This window comes from Drosophila sechellia, chromosome 2R, assembly GCF_004382195.2.
Source record: "Drosophila sechellia strain sech25 chromosome 2R, ASM438219v1, whole genome shotgun sequence".
NCBI lineage: Eukaryota > Metazoa > Arthropoda > Insecta > Diptera > Drosophilidae > Drosophila > Drosophila sechellia.
The window spans coordinates 4070405-4089355 of record NC_045950.1 but is presented as its reverse complement, the minus strand read 5'-3'; the positions used below and the strand labels follow the sequence as shown (position 1 = coordinate 4089355).

The window sequence follows — 18951 nt, the reverse complement described above, 5'->3', positions numbered from 1 at the left end:
TGGTGGCGAAAGGGGTTGTGAAAAAAGAAGCATTTACAATTTAAATATTGAATTTATCCTGTTGAAAACTAGTTTAAATATATCTAGCATTGCCCGATAAACGGTAAATTATTAATATTTAAAAAAAGGAAGCTAATATTCCTAGCATGCTTTACTGAATGAGACAGACTTCTTATTCATATTTTTATTTTGTTCTTCCAATTGGAAGAAGAGCAATTTTTTAAGGACTGTGTTGTTCTATTTTGGGTTCGCGCTTAACTTATTTTTTTGAAAACATACATTTACTAGTTTTATATTCAAACCAGATCCCTGAAAATATCGTGGCAATGGAACCGAGTCTTAAAGTGCAGATTTCCTCCGTGGGAGGCTACAAAGAAGAAGAAACACGCATCACTGGACCGCGGCGTATACGGTCACTTTAACCGGGTCCAAGAGAATTCCTTTTTGCGCCCCGCTCTGCACATGGACGGCATAAGCAAGTACAACGAGTTTGTGGCGCTGCACAAGCCGCAATTGGAGTCCTCCGGTATTCCGCTGATCTTTTGGCCGGCTCTGTTCCAAAAACTGACCACGGAAACCTTCGATGCCGGCGAGGCACTCCAGTTGATGCTGATCGACTACGATGAGGATGAGGAGCAGAATCCGGCCGAGGACGACGACAGTCCCAACCCGGTGTTCGCACTAGGCGTGGCCCGGGAGCAAGGCATAAAGGCCAGTGATCCTCAGGCCATCTATTTGATCGATCACGCCTGGACGTTTCGGTTGAACGGTGCTCGGCAGCAGCTGGAGCAGTATCCGCAACTGGCGGACCGACTTTCGGCCATCACTGGCGTTGACCTTGAGCTGGAGGATCGGGTCGACAAGATCCTGCGCCGCCTGTGGAAGTACTGTCACGCCTACTCCATCGGCAGCGAAGGCTTGTCGGACGAGGAGCGCCAGCCCATCTGGTATATGAATGACGAAGTCGGCTCGGCGGTGAACCACTCTGACGATCCCAACTTTCGACTTGTCCCGCTGCTCTACCTGAACACCCAAACCACGTACAGTGTGCTCTTTCCGATTCGGGACTGCGATGTCGGAGAAGCGGTGACCCGCGATGTGCTGGAGCACGTGGCCAAGGATGCGCCCCAGCGGGCTGCCCTGCTTTTGCCTTGGCGCGATTCCGACCTCACGGGCGAAAGCTTCTTGCAGGTTGAACCCCGGGCAGACTACTTTACCAGCGGTCACATCCCTGAGACCTATCCCAAAGGCGATACTGATCCACTGCCAGCTAGGACACGTTGCGATCCGCTGAAGGTGTATGCAGAGTACGAGGTGGTGCGCCGTCATCTAACTTCCTCCGAGTTCATCCTAGTTAGCAACGCAGACGAGGCGGATGTCCTGTGGCTCACACACCACTTCAAGAATTTCGAGGATTTTGCCGATAGTTCGCCCGGCAAGTTCATCAATCAGTTTCCCTTCGAGTACGTGATCACTATCAAGGATCTCCTCAGCATTGTGGGCCGCCGGGCGGCCAAGGAGCACCATGATAGCCTTACGCTGGAAACGTTTCCGTCATGGCTGCCCACCACCTATAATCTGTCCACCGAACTAATGGAGTTCGCGGCCTACTACCAAACGAGAGCAGCCAAGGGCCTCGACAACCACTGGATTATCAAGCCCTGGAACCTGGCTCGCGGACTGGACACACACATCACGGACAACATCAAGCAGATCGTACGTCTACCGGCCACTGGACCGAAGATAGCGCAGAAGTACATCGAGCGACCAGTTCTCTTTAGTCGGCAGGAGGTGGAAGGAAGCGTAAAGTTCGATATTCGCTATGTAATCCTTTTGAAGAGCGTCAAGCCCCTGAAGGCATATATACACCGGAAGTTCTTCCTGCGTTTCGCAAACCATCCCTTCTCGCTGGATCACTTCGATGACTACGAGAAACACTACACGGTGATGAACTACCAGACGGAGGCGCAGCTGCATCACGTTAAGTGCGACGACTTCCTGACGCTCTGGCAGGAACAGTATCCGGATAACGATTGGTCGGCTCTGGAGGAGCAGATCTGTAGCATGCTGCTCGAGGTGCTTCAGTGCGCCAGTCAAGCAGATCCACCCTGCGGCCTGGCACCTTGTGCCCAATCACGAGCTCTTTACGCAGCTGACATCATGCTGCGGTGGAAGGACGACGAGGAGAAGGTGATGGAGCCCCAGTTGCTAGAAATCAACTGGACTCCGGACTGCAAACGCGCCTGCGACTACTATCCCGACTTCTTCAACGACATCTTCCGTCTGCTCTTCCTAGACGAAGAAAACGACGAGAGCTTCCGTGTACTGACGGCGGAAAATTGACATTAACCCAGCCAATAAACCCAGTTATCCCAAAGTTAATGCCTATTCGTGTATTTCATTTCGTTTAGACTATACAAAACTTAAATAGCTTGCCATTTGTACAATATACAAGTAGGTGTGTATGCTTCTATGCGTGGGTAACTAAGTCCTAAAGGCTTAACTAACTAAGATAGCAAGTCAGTTGGTGGTGTGGCTTATGGTTCTATCATAGCATGGACAAGTTCTAGAGCTATGAATTTTGTGTAAAGTTCAAAGAGTGAGCTTAAAGTTAAGGCGTTTACAATTCTCAATTGCAAATGGCACTTGATGAACGATGAATAATGGTAAATAGTGAAATGACAACTTTACAGGATGATATCCCAAGAACATACATTAGAGTCGATGCTAACTTTAACTTAAGGCAATTTCAAAGGCACCCTTTTCAGGCTAGGCTCACGGTGGAACGGAAACGATAAAGTCAATCCAAACATAAAGTAAATATGTTAAAGTCTTCTATATAACTATAAGCTCCCAAGGGTCTTGTACTTGGATTAGTTTGCTTCAACACGCTGGATCTTGGCTTAGCTTTGAATAATATACCTACGAACTAATAGTGTGAAATGCAGGGTATGTCAATGAATGAATCTTAGACTACCTAGGTGGTACACCTAAATTACCGCTTACAGCTAAGGCTCGACTACAACCACTAAACGCAGACCTCGTCGAAGTCCAGACGTATCTTCTCGTCAGCGGAAGCCAGCTTATGTATAGTCTTTTTGATGCGCAGCGCTGGCAAGCGCACGTTGGGGTTTTGGTGCCAGCACTCCTTCATGAGCTTGGACATGCCAGCCATTAACTAAAAAAAATGAGAATAATGAGTTCAAAGATCCTGAGAATTGCAATCAAAAGCGACTTACCGAATCCGAGCTCCAGCGATTGGGAATGGAGGGCCTGTAGTTGTCGATGCAGACCACCTTGCGCATATCCTCGAAGCTGGGATCCATTGGCACCACATCGTAGAAGGGCACCTTGTACTCCTCTGCTATGCCGCAAGAAATGGTGCGACGACAAACCTCCCAGAGGACAAGTCCAAATGCGTAAATATCTGTGCGGCGCAGTGCTTCGAAGCATTCTAAATCAATGCTGCAATAAACAAATTGTTAATGTAAAAATATATTTTGTGTACTGCCAATTAGCACGCACCTTTCATCCAGAACCTCTGGGGCCATGTAGCGCTTGGTGCCCACTTTGGGGTTGTTGCCCAGGTCCAGTTGTCCCGTGACGTGCGAATGGGTAACGGCCAGTCCGAAATCGGCTATCACGCAGGATCCGTTCGAGGTCACCAGTATATTCTTGGACTTCAAATCGCGGTGGGCCATAGCTGGCTTGCCTTGCTTGCCGAATATCTCTGTGTGCAAGTGCACCAGCCCATTAGCTATGGACAGGCAAATCCATACCATATCGTTGTGGCTTAGGGCGTTACGGTTTAGGTGATCAAAGAGCGAGCCCAGTGGATAGTAGTGCGTCATCAGCCAAAGTTGGGTGCACGAGTTGCGCGACGTCATGTCGGAGCCGATGAATCCGAGAATATTTTCATGTCGTAGCAATATGGTGCTGAAAAATAAAATCCGATTATTAATGATTCATAGAGCAACAGGTAGTGATGACTGGACTAGGGCACGTTCCTTCATGGGAATCTGTTTAACAAATTACAGAGTCACAAATAATGCTCACCTGTAGATCTCTGTCTCCCGCTTCCAGGACTCCTCGTCGCGACTGAAGAATATCTTGACGGCGATGCTTTCGCCATGCCAGTGACCGCGCCAAACCTCGCCGTATTTTCCTCGTCCTATGCACTCGATCAGGGTGACCTGTTTGGCTAGCGTACGCTGCACCAGCAGCGGCAATCCGCTGCCCGAGCCAGAGGTCACCGAGTGCTGCAGATACTCCCTCAGCGTACTGTCACCGGCGCTGGTGGCGCGGAGCAGCTCATCATTGACCAGATACGCCTCCGGGTCCTGTTTGGTTCGCGAGGCAGCCAGACGCTTGCGATGGCTGCGACGAATGAAGAAGATGGTCACCGCGCCCAGCAGAGCGATGACCAGAAAAGGACCTAGAACGGCGACGAGCATCTTGCTTATGCTACTGGTATCCGCGGTTATCACCGTCACATCATTGTTGTCGAAGGGCAGCAGTTCCGGAAAGTCGCCCTCATTGCAGTAATCGCCGGCACAGCAGACCACATTGACGAACTTCCCCGTATTGCGTTTACTGGGCCCGTTGATCTTCAACGAGTTCTGGCTGCAGATCATGGGCAGTTGATCCGGCGAGGTGCTGCAGCCGCGTGACTCCTGCACCTGACCATCGGCATCGCGGGTGCGCGACTTCCAACACTGTTGAAGTTCGGAAATTAAGTTACTTCTAAGTTTTAATCAAGTTTAAGGTGGAGTACTCACCTGAATCGCATTCTGGCAGGTGTGGGTAAACTCATAGGGATCCCGACAGGGCGGTTCGCAGGAGTAGCATTTGTATCTATTAAAAAGAAGAGAGGGTTAAATAAGATCTATAAGGAATCGTTCATGCAAACGTGGAGCTTATAATTGTAAACATTTGGATATAGAAGTATTATATATTATTATATATTATTATTAAATATCTTGAAAAAAGGGTTTTTAAAAATTATGAATATTTTCAAATTTTTAACTTAAAGTTAACCAGTTTATGATGTTCATGAGTCGTGTAGGTTTTACCTTCTCTTCATGCGGCGCTTACTCTTAATGTGTCTCCTAATTAGGGATTAGCAGCATGGCAATTAGGAGGGAAAAGATGTTAGCAATACAGTGTCTTTTGGACGGAAGCGCGGGCTACAAGCTATGGGTTCAAGACTAAAGATATAATTACCTGGGATGCGTCTGCACCGAGTTCTGTGGAACGGCCGGTAGCTCCTTGCCATTGAGATGGGCGGATGAGGCGGAGGAGGGCTCCATGTCTAAATCCGGAATGTCCTCGCGCAGATGATCGCTGATTTCGGCTGAAACACAACAAATGCACATTAAACCATATGCACATAGCATATATGTACACACATGGAAGGCCCCACCAACACCAACACCACCAGCACCAACACACACACACACAGGCGCCCCAGCAAGTTCTGTATACACACACGGAACGGTGGTGTGCGTGGGTAAATCATTGAGAAAATGCACTTATGCTGCAAAACGCCCACGACATCCGTTTATATAATATTTTCTGTGGGATCCATCAGGTGCTTCTTTCATCAATCAGCATTCCGCGAGCACTTTTTTCTCCTTGGCCTGGCCAAATACGCAGCGCAATTGGCCAGAACCGCAGCATATGAAAACAAATCCAAAACACTCAGTGAGTTTTCAAGGCATTCTGTGTGGCTCTAAAACCCCTTACAATCGGAATTTCTCTTGCGCACATTCTTCACCAAGCACTCGGTAATTGATTATCACTAATTAGGGCCCACCTCTGGCATTATTGTACAGCAGAAACATCAATAGAAATCCTAAAAATATATTGGACTCCATTGCTAGAAATGTTATTTGTCCGAGCCTATCGGAACCTATCGATATACTTCTAGCTGACAGTGTGACCAGGGCCCACATCTATCTGCACATAACACATTCCACATAATATACCGAGTCTCTAAATTTCCCAAATGCCCTGCGTAAAAATACTAAAGCATTGCACGCACACCGGTCAGCGGAAAAGTTTCTAGAACGTCAAACTCGAACTCCCATCAAAGAGTCTATTGAAAAGCAGCCCATTTAACAGACAATTATTTTAATCTGTGCCGTTGTGTTCACAAAGCACGTATTTTTTCAATTCAGGTGAGTGGAGAAGCAGGAGATCTACAATGTTGGAGTTTTCGAGGTATTTAGTTGTTTTCCTGAGTGGAATTGACTGACTTACCAACCCGGTGCCATGTAATATAATAAAAACATTTGCTTAGTTAGGGTTTTCATCTCCACTGCGACCGGTTTGTCCAGAAAATCAATGGGTTTCAGCTAGTATCGATCAAGCGAGAGTTTTCCCCTCCCACAGTGCAAACATGTGTTTTTAGTCACGTAACTGTTATAATTTTCCTCGTTTTCCTCGCAGTGAAGCAGATACACACGACGTAGGGACCCTTCAATTACCGACCCCCGCCCTGCACGTACATACAAACATAAGTTTGTAATATCAGTTGGCAGACGCAATACAAACATTATCTTTGTATATACATACATACATATGTGTGTAGAGATGTGGTCGTTTATTGTACAATTAGTTGGGTTGCGCCAGAAATCGCATAACGTGTGTGAGAGCGCAGGGGCGACGGGGGCAGAATCCCGCTAAACAAAAACAATTGGGGGCAAGTGGTTTTTTTTTCGCGCTTATCAAAAGCCCCTCACTGCGCAGAGGACGCTCTCTTTGCGGGCCGCTCGACTCGCGAAGAGCCTCCAATATTGCCGGCGTTTCGGGCGCAGCGCTTCCATTCTCATAAACACGCTCGTCGGGAAAGCATCGCACCAAAACACGTTAAAAAAAAAAAAAACATTCACGCGTTCTCCTAGAATTTCACAAACTACGCAGTTCGTTTATTTATTGGCCGACAAATAAAAAAAAAAACTCGTGGTCAGTTTGTAGACATGTTTGTACATATGTATGTAGAATCTACACACATGTGTATCTACTTACATAATGCCCGTAAATCCGGCGGATAGCCGGCGAATTTCGACAGCGACCTTTCTGCGTCATTGATTTAATATTTTTTTGCCCATCTGCCGATTAGAATTTGATTAAATGCCAGCTCGGTGTTTGGCTGCGAGTTGGTCAGGACCTAGGGCAACCTTGGCACCTAGTAATTTGGCTTATCTCGGATTCGATTGGAAAGTTTCCAGAGTTTCGCCATGTTCCGCAATATTCAGTCATGCCCTCAAGGTTTATTTGCAAAACTATAAATAATTATAGTCGGAGCAGAGAAACTAGTAATTTTTTCCAATCGAATGATATTGCAGGATCTTTATGCAGTTATACGATATAAGATAGCTGATTATCTTACAAGATTGTCCGTACTTACACCTATGTATATTTGTACTTTCAGAACGTTCCAGAAATAGAAACCCAACGCATTTGCCAAGGAAACGTGGCCCAAAACTGAGCAACCCCTAACAAATAAAAACAAACAAATCTAAACCCGCCGAAGTGATAAGAAAATTTTATTTGTGTAGTAAAAGTGCCGAGACGAGAAGAGGAGACCGAAGAGATCCCTCCGTGAGTGAAGTGTAACAGTGAGCTATGTCCGCATCCAGATCGCGTAATAAACAATCCAAACTTTGTGACGATGAGCGGCTCGACATAAGCAAGGACGAGTTCAACCGATTCCAGGAGGCCTTTGGCCAGGAGGAGTTCCGCAAGCTCTTCTTCGACTACGTGGACGAGATCCAGGACCCTGAGAACCGCAAGATCTACGAGGCGGAGATCACGCAGCTGGAGAAGGAGCGTGGCGTGGAGGTGAGGTTCATCCACCCGAAGCCTGGATTCGTGATCAAGACCGCTCTAGATGGCGAGCTCAAGTGCTTCATTAACATCGCTAGCTCTGAGGAGATCGAGAGGCCCAAAAACGAGGTGGCTACAGATCCGTCGAGTGGCAGCCGTGGCCTGAACTGGTCCATTCCGATGGCCCAGACCACTTCGCGCGATGACTTCGATGCAAAAAATAATCACTGCAAGGTGTTCGACGTCGTCTTCCATCCCGACGCCCTTCACCTGGCCATGCGGAACAAGCAGTTCCGCCAATGCCTCATCGATACGGCACTGGACGCAGTCGAGCGCGAGTACAAGGTCTCGCTGGATCGCGCCAACCTCAAGTTCCCCAAGCTGGACTACAAGGGTATCCCCCGTCCCACTGTGATACGCAAGATGTCCGATAATCCCACGGCCGAGGAGCAGGAGCCACATCCGCTGGCGCACATGTTCCCCACAAAGCCACCCGCTCCGGGGAAACCGGAGCCCCGCGTCCTGCCCATGAAAACGAAGCCCACTCCGGTGCCGGAGTTCACGGTGCCCAGGTATACGATCAAGCACAGCCACGACGTGGACTTGTCCGAGTACACGGACGAGCTGGATGCCAAGCTGCACGTGACCGTTCCTCGCTCTCTTGTCGTGGAGATCGAGCTTCCCCTGCTCCGTTCGACAGCCGAGTGCCAACTGGACGTCACCTCCAAGTCCGTATACCTGTTCAGCGAGCGACAGGGCGCCAAGTACCGCCTGAAGCTGGACCTCCCCTTCATCGTGGACGACAAGGCGGGCCGGGCCCGCTTCGACACGGATATGCGTCGTTTAAGCATCACGTTACCTGTGGTCCGGAAGAGCGTCCAGGAGCAAGCCCAGATGCACGAAACCTTGCGACACTTCAGCCGCGAGGACAGCGGCGTGGAGCTGCACTCCAATAGCGAATCGCCTGTGGAGGAGGATCCTGATGGCGAACTCAGCGATTCCAAGGCGGATATCTCCAAGACTTGTAAGTGAATCATTAATAATATCATATTTAAGAGTCTGCTATTAGGATTTTATTAGCTAATAACGCTAACTAACTTTATAGTAAATATCATTAACGATAAAAACTCGTAGAACTCCCGTAGAAAGTGTATTCCATTCCATTCCTAAACAAAGCGATTAAAATTGTATTAAGTCAAACTTATAATATGGATTGGATTTTTCATAGTTATTAGTTTTCTTTTACTTTGATACTCTTTCAAATAAATATATAAATATATATTAATATGACATCAATTTGTGTGATCCCTCAGCCTCGCCGACTGTCGTGCGCAACGCCAACAGCCCGTTCCTGAAGAGCTCCGTGCACTACCAGCTGCCCAGCAAGTTCGACTGCAACGTGCTGGACAATGTGATGGCCTTTGTGCTGCACGTGCCCAACGTTCAACCGGACTCCATTGAGCAGTTGAGGGAGCAGCGGAGCCTGCACCTCAAGTTCGCCACCATTGGCAGTGGCTACTATCCCACCCACTACGCCTTCTACGTGGAACTGTCGGCGGATCATGAGGATTCCGCCATCGAGAGTGCTGAGGCAGAGGCCTGGGACAACAATGTGGTGCTTAAGCTGTATCTGAATTCGCAGAGCGAGACTCCGGCTGGCTATCTGGCCGGTCTAGATGCCACGGAGCTCAAAGAGTACCCAGTTCATGGTCAGTACCATGTGAAGAGCAAGGAAAAGGTTAACGCAAAGAAGGAGAATGCTCCGCTCGATGTCGAATTCGAGCGCAACCAGGAGGGCCATGCCCTGAAGGTTACCATTCGCCCCGGTACAAAGGAGGAGGAGGAGGAAGAGGAAGATAAGGAGAACCAGGACCAAAAGCCCGAAAGCGACCAACAGCAGCAGCAACAGGTGCAGAACAAGAAGTCCGGCAAGAAGCAACGGAAGAGGAACAAGAAGGAGCGCTCCCTATCCGAATCTGCCTGTGCAGATATGGTTCTCCAGGAGCCATTGGCTAAAAGTAATGAGCTTCAGCCGAGAGCCACGTTTAAGTTGCCGCCGCAGCGCAAGCAACGCAGCTACTCAGAGAGCAACGATAGCACCGGCCGCTCTCATCGCGGCATCCTCAAGCGTTTCAGCCGCTACGGGCCCCGACCCTCGATGTCGGACAGCTGCTCGTCCATTGACGACTCCTCCTCGTACTCGTGCTCCGTGGACGCATCCGGAGCCTCGCTGTTCTCTCAATCATTCGGCGGCATTCCCGAGGAGGATCGTTCGGATGCCGGGCTCTCAGAGAGCTGCAAGAAGACTGTTAGATTTAACGATCACATCATGAAGCAAGTGTTCCGGTAAGTACCAGCTGAAACCCCTGAAAATGCTCGGTAATTTGACAATTTACTTATTCGCACAGACTTGACTCCAGCATCCTGGGTCAGCGCAAGAAGAACCAGAAGCGACGCGATCTCAAGCTGCGGGCTCAGCAGCGTCGCCTCAGCGAGGGCGATTCCGTCGACTACGAGGAAACCCGGGGCTCTGCCCTCAAGGTGAGATCAAGATCTAGTTAATTGAGCGAATATCCCGTCCAGTTAGCGGGCAGTTAGGCTGTTAGCTTGCTAATTGAATTATGGCCCATCAGCGAAATCGGGCAGTTTTGCTTTATTTTCGTCACACCAGACATAAATATTGATCAAACCTTTGTTTAGGGAATTGTATTACCCGTGTGCGAAATCTAAACAAATCCTAAGTGAGCTGTATTTATAGCAGGAAAATATGCAGCTGCAGCAAACTCCAGGAAATGGAAAGTTTTTGCACTTGTAGACAGTAAACAATCGCAGAAATATGAACATCAGCGTGTTAGCTTGTGATCATACAGCTCAATTGCTAAGACAATATTTAAAATTAGTGTGAAAATGACATTCGACTTTAATACTAATAATGTCTACCCTAATTTACAGCAAAAAGAAAATCCATCAAGGAACTGCACCGATAGCGGACTGGATCTCACTGGAGCAGCAGGTGCCCACAGCAACAACAATGAATCGGATGCTAAGAACGCCATGATGTTTGAAATGGATGATTAGGATGTTATTTAAACCATAAATATATTCATATTTTTTGAGTGATTTAGTGGCATGTTTTCAAGGTTTTTAAATGCTACTACATATACGTTAACTAACGCAAGTTTTTTTTTTTTTTAATATTTCTACTGTAATTCCTTTTGTATCGAGGCGAATTGCTCAATTGGAAATATATAAAATTATATTTAGGCAACACGAATCAGGGCTAAATCAGAAATCAAAATGTTCATTACATCAAATACTAAGTGTTATGTAATTCGGTTAATCATTGAAACTGTTAAAACGCAAGATGAAATCCTACGCTGAACTGAAAAAACCTTTTAATTTAGATCGATAATTTCATATTCATTCTCATTGAAGAACACAACACGGATGTCTTACAAGTTAGCAATCTACAAGTTTTAAGTGAAAATTAAAACGCTCGTTTATTGGCTCCATGCTCACCTCACATAACAATCATAACACGATAAACCTAAACAATATCAATAGTTAACAATTCCTCTAGTATTACACACAACAAAATCACCCAATGCATAAGTAGAGTATAAGCTACGTACATGTTTAGAAGCACTTGCTGAATCAATGCGTGTAATTTAAACTTTTATAAACGAGCTGAAAGTTAAAATACATTTACATCTCTTATGAATGAGAAATCCAAATCCAAATACGAGTATTGATTGGCATTAGAAGTGGAGTTCAAGGAGTTTGTTCCAGTGCTCGATTTGCTGGAGTTCCCTTCGCTTTCCCTCCAAGACATACAGCACTGGGCAGTCAAGGGAATCACACTGGAGGCTACCCAGTCGTCCGCAACAAGCCTGGCAGATCTGCCGGGTTAGTTGGTAACCCCTCTCCAGACGCGCCGACTTATCTGAGAGCACAACTACACACTTGGTGGCGTTTTTCAGGCAGTCTGGACAAATGCCCGTCTTGGTTTGGCGGCCACAGTCGATCACGCAGCTAGTGGTAGAGAAATACTGGGAAATGGTGGACTTGGCACATCGTGCACCCGCCAATTCGTTGGCGGTTCCAACAGCCGGCGTCATGAGCAACTTCCTCGGCAGACTGGCAAACCAGTCGTGCACATTGGCGCCTATGAGCAGCAAGCAGCGATTCAGCGGCGGAATAATAGCCTTGGTGATGTAGTAGATGGCGTTTATCTTGTGACCCTCGTTGGCCAGGATGTCGTGCGGACTGCGCACCAGACGGATAAGCTGCATGCCCGGCGGGCCGTTGACTATTATGAAGGGCACGCGTTCACCACGACGCGGCACATGTCGTGGGTCTTTTTGCATCCATTTACTGAAAAAGAAAAAGGTCATAATACATTTCTGGAATGGCAAAGGAATGTCTCGTAGCCTACCGAGTGAGCTCCAGTGCTGGTACACAAGCCGTGGGCTTGTAGCCATTGAGACCCCTGAACTCCTTGGCGAAAATCAGGTCCTGCAGGTTGGCCTTGCCCGACAGCAGCTTGGTGAACTGCCGGCACACGTACGCCTTTATCTTGCTGACGTCTTGCGTCTCGAACAATATGCGCAGCACCTTTTCCAGCATCTTGGCCACCGCCGGGCAACCATCTCGCCGGACAGTTTCTATGCCCTTCGCCTCGTAAACGGGCTGCTCCTGATCGGCTGTCTCGTACATGTAACCCACGTAGCGCTTCTTGGTCTGCAGCATGCAAGGTTGGTAGACCTTCTCCAGTTTCAGCTTCACTGGCTGTGGATTCATTTCGGTGACGGCCTTGGCGATCTCCTCGCCGATTCGAAAAGCTTCAGCTCGATTCCGACCCGGCACAAGAACGAACATGGAGTCTGTATCGCCATAGACGACACGGACCTTCCACTCCTCGTTGTTCTCCACTAATTTGATAGCACGCTCAAGGGTCTCCCGTCCTTTGGAAACTACAGAATCGCCCACTTCCACTGAAGGCATTCGGCCACTAAAGTTAGCGGCGGTGTAGCCATAGGTGACATTGGCCATCAGCTTAAGGCCCAGCTGTCGTGAGTGAAGGATCCGCTGAAGTGCAGTGCTGTCCTTATGGAGCTTCATCGATTGCTTGACCATTTGGCGCGTGTCCAAGATCTCGGTGAGCATGCGTGGCAGGATGCCCTCGCGCACTTCACGCTTTACAAACACAACGCCGCATGGCGAAACGGTTACCAGATCGTGCTCCAGCAGCTTCTGCAGCATCTGCCGCGAAACTCGAAGCTGCGACGCGCCAAATTCAAAGGGCGAACTTCCGCCTAGGTGCTCTACTCTACCCAAGCACGTGGAGAAGCAGTAGTTGTAGGCGATGATCATACTGGGATACAAGCTCTGAAAGTCAAGCACGATTAGGGGATCGGCATAGAATCGTGACTGCGGCTCCATTATTAGCGCCAAGTACTCGGGAGCTCTCATATGAGCGCGAGCCTGGACGCTGGGTGAAAGTGGCACCAGGTTCTTTGGCTTGGCGATTCTGTGAAGACAGAGAGTTCATAAGGGTACAACATATTATGACCGCTCGGATCTACACTCACCTCAGCATCATGCTTTCCACGCGAAACTGCGAGCCGCGCGACAGCACCTCGTAGAACTGAATGCCAATGAGCTTGGCCATTTCGCTGGTCCGTCCCAGCAAGTCCAGCTGATCCAGGAGAGCCAAGGTGCCACGCACTCGCTCCAAGTAATATTCCATTACTATCCAGCGGGTGCAGGGCGAGCCGAACCATTCGGTGAGGGATTTGGCAGTGTGCCAGGGACACCTCTTATGCAAGATGTGGTACATCACGTTTTCGAAGGTGTACGACGTCAATGCAATCTCGGAGCGCATCAGACGCCATACGTCCAGCAGAATGCGGCCGCATAGCTTCATTTCCACATCCAAATCGGTGAACTGCTCCCGATCCTCGTCCACAAAGTCCCGGACCTTCTGTGTGGGCACTCGGGACAGCAGAGGAGCGATGTTAAAGCACAGATGCTTGGCGCGATCAATCACATAGCCCCAAGAGGACATCTCGATTTCGTACCCTGCAAATATGTCAGCATCCCACCGTCCACACAAAGCCAACAACGCCTCAAATGCCTCCGCCTCACTGGCCACTACTTGCATCTCAATATCGCGATCTATCCCATGAAAAGGTCCTTCGCTCAGCAAATCCTGGACAGTGTTCACCATTATATAGCCGCAGGCTTTGCTAGGCAGCTTCTCATCCGGCAAACTGTGTTCGATAGCATAAAACAAACAGCGAATCTCGTCGTGCATGGGATCTGGTTGGAGATCACCTCGCGTGGACACAAACACCTCTAACGTTATGATTGTCAGGTGGTTGCAATCAATGTCGGCTTTGGCCTGCTGCAGATTCTCCAAATTAACCTTGAACCCGAACGTGTTGTCCAAGGTGGCGTGGCTAAGTCCAAAGCTGAGGTCGTGCTGCCTCTCCTGGCTACTGCCCTCTAACTGGCGCAGAAAGGAACTACGATCTAGCTCCGCCTGGGCCGCGCTACTGGAGACGCTCTGTTCGCTGGACTGCGAGCTTGGTGGTTCCTCGTCCTGGCTTCCTATGAAGTTGAGCTTAGTTCCGCGTTTAAGGCGACTCTTTCCTGTTTCTCTGGCTTTGCTACTGATAGGGGTTGCTTTGCATTTATCCTTAGCTTGGGACAAAGGCGTTAGGCTTAGACTGCAGTCGAGTTCCTCACCAGCATCTTCATCAACACTCCCGCCATCGCCTTCCTCAGCCTGCAGCATCATTGTGATCTTCTGCCGCTTGATCTTGATGGGGCTGTCTATGTCATCGGATGACTTTTTTGGTTCCTCCCGTTCACGAAGAAGTTCCTTGGCTTTCAACCAGATCTTGGCCTCCTGCCACGTGGGTGCTAGTTGCGCTGGCTCGATTGCTATTCTTTGTTGCGTGCTGAAGTACTCCCGTACTTTTTGTTCTCCCCGATATCGCTGCAACATTGCCAGGCCACCAATGGCAATCAGTTGCCGACGTCGCCAGGAGGCCAGCCCACGATCGTTGCCCAGTACGCTCTGGAAGGGATCACAGTCATTCAGCTTGTTCCCCGGAATGTGGAGCACGAGGAAGCCCACCTCCGTCACCTTGGTCACATCGGAGGGATTGCTGTAGTAGGGCTGTTGGAACTCGTACTCGGGTATGTCCATTTTGCGGCTACCGCTAACCACCTCATCGTAGGATGGAGGCAGCTCCAAGGGAGCAATCACGAACGAGTTGCTATCGGGAGAAGGAGGAGCAGACCTAGGAGAGTCCATATGTATCTCGGGGCTATCTAAGAAGTCACTGAAGACCGACGGACTGTTCACAATCAGCGAATGCTCATAGAAACTTCGCATCAGCTCCGGTGTGTTGCTCTCATTGCTGTTGGGACTCAGCTGAGGAGTGGTCTGAGTCTCAGGGGGTCTTATGCCTGATCTAGGAGTTAATTGTTTGTTTAGCAAGTCCGACCGAATGCTCCATCGAAGGCGTTTCAAGTTGGGTGTTTTACGAGGTTTGGTGACTATTTTATCGCTTTCCGTGTCGGATTCGATAGCCTCATCATGGCTTGGACTAAATGTGCGCTTTTCCCTGGAGTTTGCTGGATCTCCGGACGAAATATCAGGTGGTTCCTGTGGGATTAGCTCACTTCGTAACTTTTCGTCACTGCTTTTTGCAGTTTCATCAGACTTTTTGGGTTTATTTTTGAGATCTTCGATCTGTTCAGAAACAGAGTTTTGTTGCTGCTGCGGACTCTTTGAGTTACGCGAACGAACTTTTCTAGCTTTTTCCAAGCCAAGAGTTCCATTCATGCTTGTTTTAGTATTTTGTTTGGAACTTTGGGATAGTCTGGCTTTCTTTTGAGGTCTATCCAGACTTGCAGACGTCACTCGTGGCTTATTTGTTTCTATTTCGCTGGAACACTCGGCGGTATGTGCCGAATTAACCTTAAGGCGGGCACTGCGACGCGGTTTCATCTCATCCAAGACACTTCTTTCAGACCTGTTGGTCTCTATCTCACTCCCAGCCTTGGGTAGACTTTCATTGACTTGATTACGAGTGCTCCATCGCGTCTTTCTTACCTTTTTCTCTTGTGGTAATTGCTTGCCGTGGTCTGTTTCAAACATGTCGCTCGTGCTAGGATTTCTGTCCCTCGGCGTAAGGGAACAGATAATGTGTGTTTTGTCCAGATTGCGAGTTGATCGTCTGGTACTCCTAACTGGAGTACAACTATCGGGAAAACAATAATATAAAATGCCTTACGCCATAAAGGATATCTGTTAACCATACTCGTTCTTTAATAGCACAAAGCTGTCCTCAAGACTTTTCCGTCGCATCTCGGACATGGCTAGTTTCTTGCGCAAAGAGATTTCTGGCCTACGAACAAAAAATGTTGGTCATTGAAAGCCCTACATATGATGAAAACAACACATTTTTTGATTACCGAAGTGTTCCCGATCCTTGGTCTAGCTGCAAACTGAGGCGTGGATTAGATGGTCTCCCTGCGAATTCATCGTTTCTTTCTGCAATTGGTTATGATTTCAAAAAGTTCGTGTGTTCATTATCAATTTTACCCACTATTTGCTGAACTGCTTCCAATAGTCAAAGCCAGCGGCGCATATTTCTTGGCTGCACTGGTTTTCGGAGTACGTGGCGATTTGGGCAGGCTTTTCTGACCTTTTGGCGTTGCTGGAGTCTTCGGAGGACTTGACTTTGACTTAGAGCTGATCGATTTAATGGGGGTCCTCTGTAGGCGATCATCAGCACCATCAATTTGGGGCAGTTTACTAGATGCTTTCAGTTCCTTCGATTCCGCATGCTGACTTTGTGTTAGCTTAAGCAACAACTCATCGACATCGTCGAGAACTGTGGAGAAGTCATGTCGGGTCTCTTGGTCGGCATCCTCGTCGGTGTCACCATCTTCGTCGAAAAGAGCAGCAGCAGCTGCGGTCTCCTTGTCCAACAGCTCGGGTGTTAGTTCGACTACAAAAAGTGGGCAGTTTAATAGATTTATGAAAAAACAACTCCATAAGGACTTACACTTTTTATGTTGCGACAATGGAGCCAATGAACTGTCTAAATCCACATGGGATTCACTTTCATTCTGCTCCTCCAACAGCTGCAACGCGTCCAAAAGTTCCAAATCCTCCTCCCTCACTGAAGCGAAGAAAAAACAACTGGTTTATAGCAAAATGGGAGTTGTAGTTTTTGGCAACCGTGTACTCACAGGTGGCATCATGGGGTATCGCACCATGAAGCTGTGTGAGGCTCAGTATTAGTTCCTCATCCACTAGAGTTTCGTCCAAGCAATCGGACTCATCCTTGGGGGTTGACAGGCTGACACTGCTGCTGTAGCCGCAGGTAACATGGTTTTGTATGAAGGAGGCATTAACCAGCAGCTGCTGCTGATCCTGTGAGCATTCCTCCGGATAAACGGCGTTGGCTAGAAGTTTTTGCAAGTTAAACATGCGTTTCTGCGCCTTTGTGCCGGGCAAGGTGGTCTGCATGGTTACATTGGGAAGGATTGTCTGATCCGACAACGTTTGCTCGGACAGTGTGGACTGCTCCAGTGTCATCAGCTTGCTCTCGAGAGCGGTGCGGTAGAAGATATCGCTCTCGGCGACTTCAATTTGATCCCGCTCCTGTGTTGGCGGTAATTCCAATACTGGCACCTACGATGGATACAAGGCTGTAGGATTTATCAATACAAGATATATTCCCTGATTACCGCTTCAGCCTTCTCCTCATCGCCAGCATCGGTGTGCTTTCCGACAAGTTTTAGTCGGCGCAGTTTCTCATCATTCCAGATTGATTCGATGCCTGGGTTTGTGTGGTTGCTCTTGCTCTTCGCCACCAGCTGGAACCGATTCAATATGAAGTTCGAGCTGACATCCACCTCTAAGGCACTACAGGCCACTTTCTTCGCGGTTGTGATGTCCAGCAGCTGCGCTGGCTTAACATTCGCATAGGGGATTACTAAAGGGTTAGTTATGGGTTAGTTAAGAACTTGAAGAGATTATGTATCCAGCTTGCCGTCATCGTCATGGCTGCGCCGGAACTTGAGAACCTCCAGCGGGACATGCACATAGCTCATCCCGTACAGGTTGTAGTCGATCATGAACTGCAGGATGTAGGGCACATGCGACTCGTGCGGACTGAAGTTCTTGCTCAGAATGGCGCCGCTTTGCAGAAGGTTGGCGGCGCGGCGTACGAACCGGGGATTGAACATGTAGATTTTGAGAAACTGATGTTCCACGCGATGGTAGCCATAGAAGGGTCTGTAAAGAGAGATCGGCTAGAGATTTGCGCCAAGAAGACGTACAGGAAGAACTCACATGCCCTTGACCAGCTGAATTTTGAACACATGCTGGGCGTTGGAGCTGCCTTGGCCCAGGGATATGTTGATGGCCTTGTCCAGGTGCATGGCCATCTGCAGGATGCCCCGCTCCAGGGACTCAAAATCCTTCTTGTCATACGGAATGTATAGATAGGGGAACACTCCGTGCACATGCATGCAGGTCTTCTGGCCCCTGGAGTTGCCGCCAAACACTCGAATCACTGGCACCTGTAGTGGATTGAATCGTTATACCAGTTTTTACTGTGGTGAAATTGACCGGCTCACCCGCTTGATTTCTTTGCCGCGCAGCTCCGAATAGCACGGATCCATGCCGAACTGCGGCTTCTCCATATAGAAATCCGCAATGACCAGCCGGACGGAGTAGACTCCATCGATTCCCTCTGCTGCGGCTGCCATTTTCGCCAAAACCCAGATTCGTTTTCGCGGAGCTATTTGTTGTCAATTCAATTCAAACTAGAGTGACCAAGTATCGAAAAAAAATCGACCTATCGATTATTGCTATCTGAATTCAAACTGATGGCGTAATCACATCACATAAAATAAAATGAATAAATGAATGAATGAATTAAAGAACTAACCTGGCAACAAGGTTACGAAAAACTTAAGTGAAAAATAAAGTCGTTATACTACATTATGTTTATTTGTTTATAAAATTTATTACGAAAGGGTCATAGTATCTCTTTATGGCAAACGAAATTGTTTGTTCTTAAGGCGTTT

At 48.3% G+C, this 18951-nt stretch overlaps 4 protein-coding genes across 6 annotated transcripts; 2 read left to right on the top strand and 2 right to left on the bottom strand.

Moving 5' to 3' along the window:
- The first annotated feature begins 409 nt into the window (after nt 1-409).
- LOC6608062 (tubulin--tyrosine ligase-like protein 12) lies at nt 410-2382 on the top strand. Its single transcript, XM_002032774.2, has one exon. The coding sequence runs from the start codon at nt 463-465 to the stop codon at nt 2341-2343; it is 1881 nt and encodes a 626-aa protein (XP_002032810.1). The 5' UTR covers nt 410-462; the 3' UTR covers nt 2344-2382.
- LOC6608061 (activin receptor type-1) lies at nt 2379-5927 on the bottom strand. 2 transcript variants are annotated; one of them, XM_032715486.1, is made up of 8 exons: nt 5816-5927; nt 5224-5353; nt 5073-5108; nt 4779-4854; nt 4057-4715; nt 3526-3936; nt 3240-3465; nt 2379-3178 (listed from the first exon to the last, which is right to left on the bottom strand). In XM_032715486.1, exons 1-8 carry the CDS (start codon nt 5874-5876, stop codon nt 3029-3031), a joined length of 1749 nt encoding a protein of 582 aa, XP_032571377.1. In that variant the 5' UTR covers nt 5877-5927; the 3' UTR covers nt 2379-3028. The 2 variants fall into 2 exon arrangements, with proteins under 2 accessions (XP_032571377.1, XP_002032809.1); XM_002032773.2 differs by lacking the exon at nt 5073-5108.
- Nucleotides 5928-6034: 107 nt separating this feature from the next.
- On the top strand, nt 6035-11534 carry LOC6608060 (protein kintoun). Of its 2 annotated transcripts, none has more exons than XM_002032772.2 (5): nt 6035-6179; nt 7436-8854; nt 9144-10176; nt 10239-10371; nt 10783-11534. In XM_002032772.2, exons 2-5 carry the CDS (start codon nt 7630-7632, stop codon nt 10906-10908), a joined length of 2517 nt encoding a protein of 838 aa, XP_002032808.1. In that variant the 5' UTR covers nt 6035-6179; nt 7436-7629; the 3' UTR covers nt 10909-11534. The 2 variants fall into 2 exon arrangements, with proteins under 2 accessions (XP_002032808.1, XP_032571376.1); XM_032715485.1 differs by lacking the exon at nt 6035-6179 and adding an exon at nt 6841-6966.
- LOC6608059 (DNA polymerase zeta catalytic subunit) lies at nt 11011-18676 on the bottom strand. The gene is made up of 12 exons (XM_002032771.2): nt 18499-18676; nt 18212-18441; nt 17910-18154; nt 17605-17852; nt 17104-17548; nt 16917-17033; nt 16455-16859; nt 16321-16399; nt 16167-16253; nt 13422-16106; nt 12266-13360; nt 11011-12204 (listed from the first exon to the last, which is right to left on the bottom strand). Exons 1-12 carry the CDS (start codon nt 18628-18630, stop codon nt 11589-11591), a joined length of 6384 nt encoding a protein of 2127 aa, XP_002032807.1. The 5' UTR covers nt 18631-18676; the 3' UTR covers nt 11011-11588.
- Nucleotides 18677-18951: the final 275 nt, after the last annotated feature.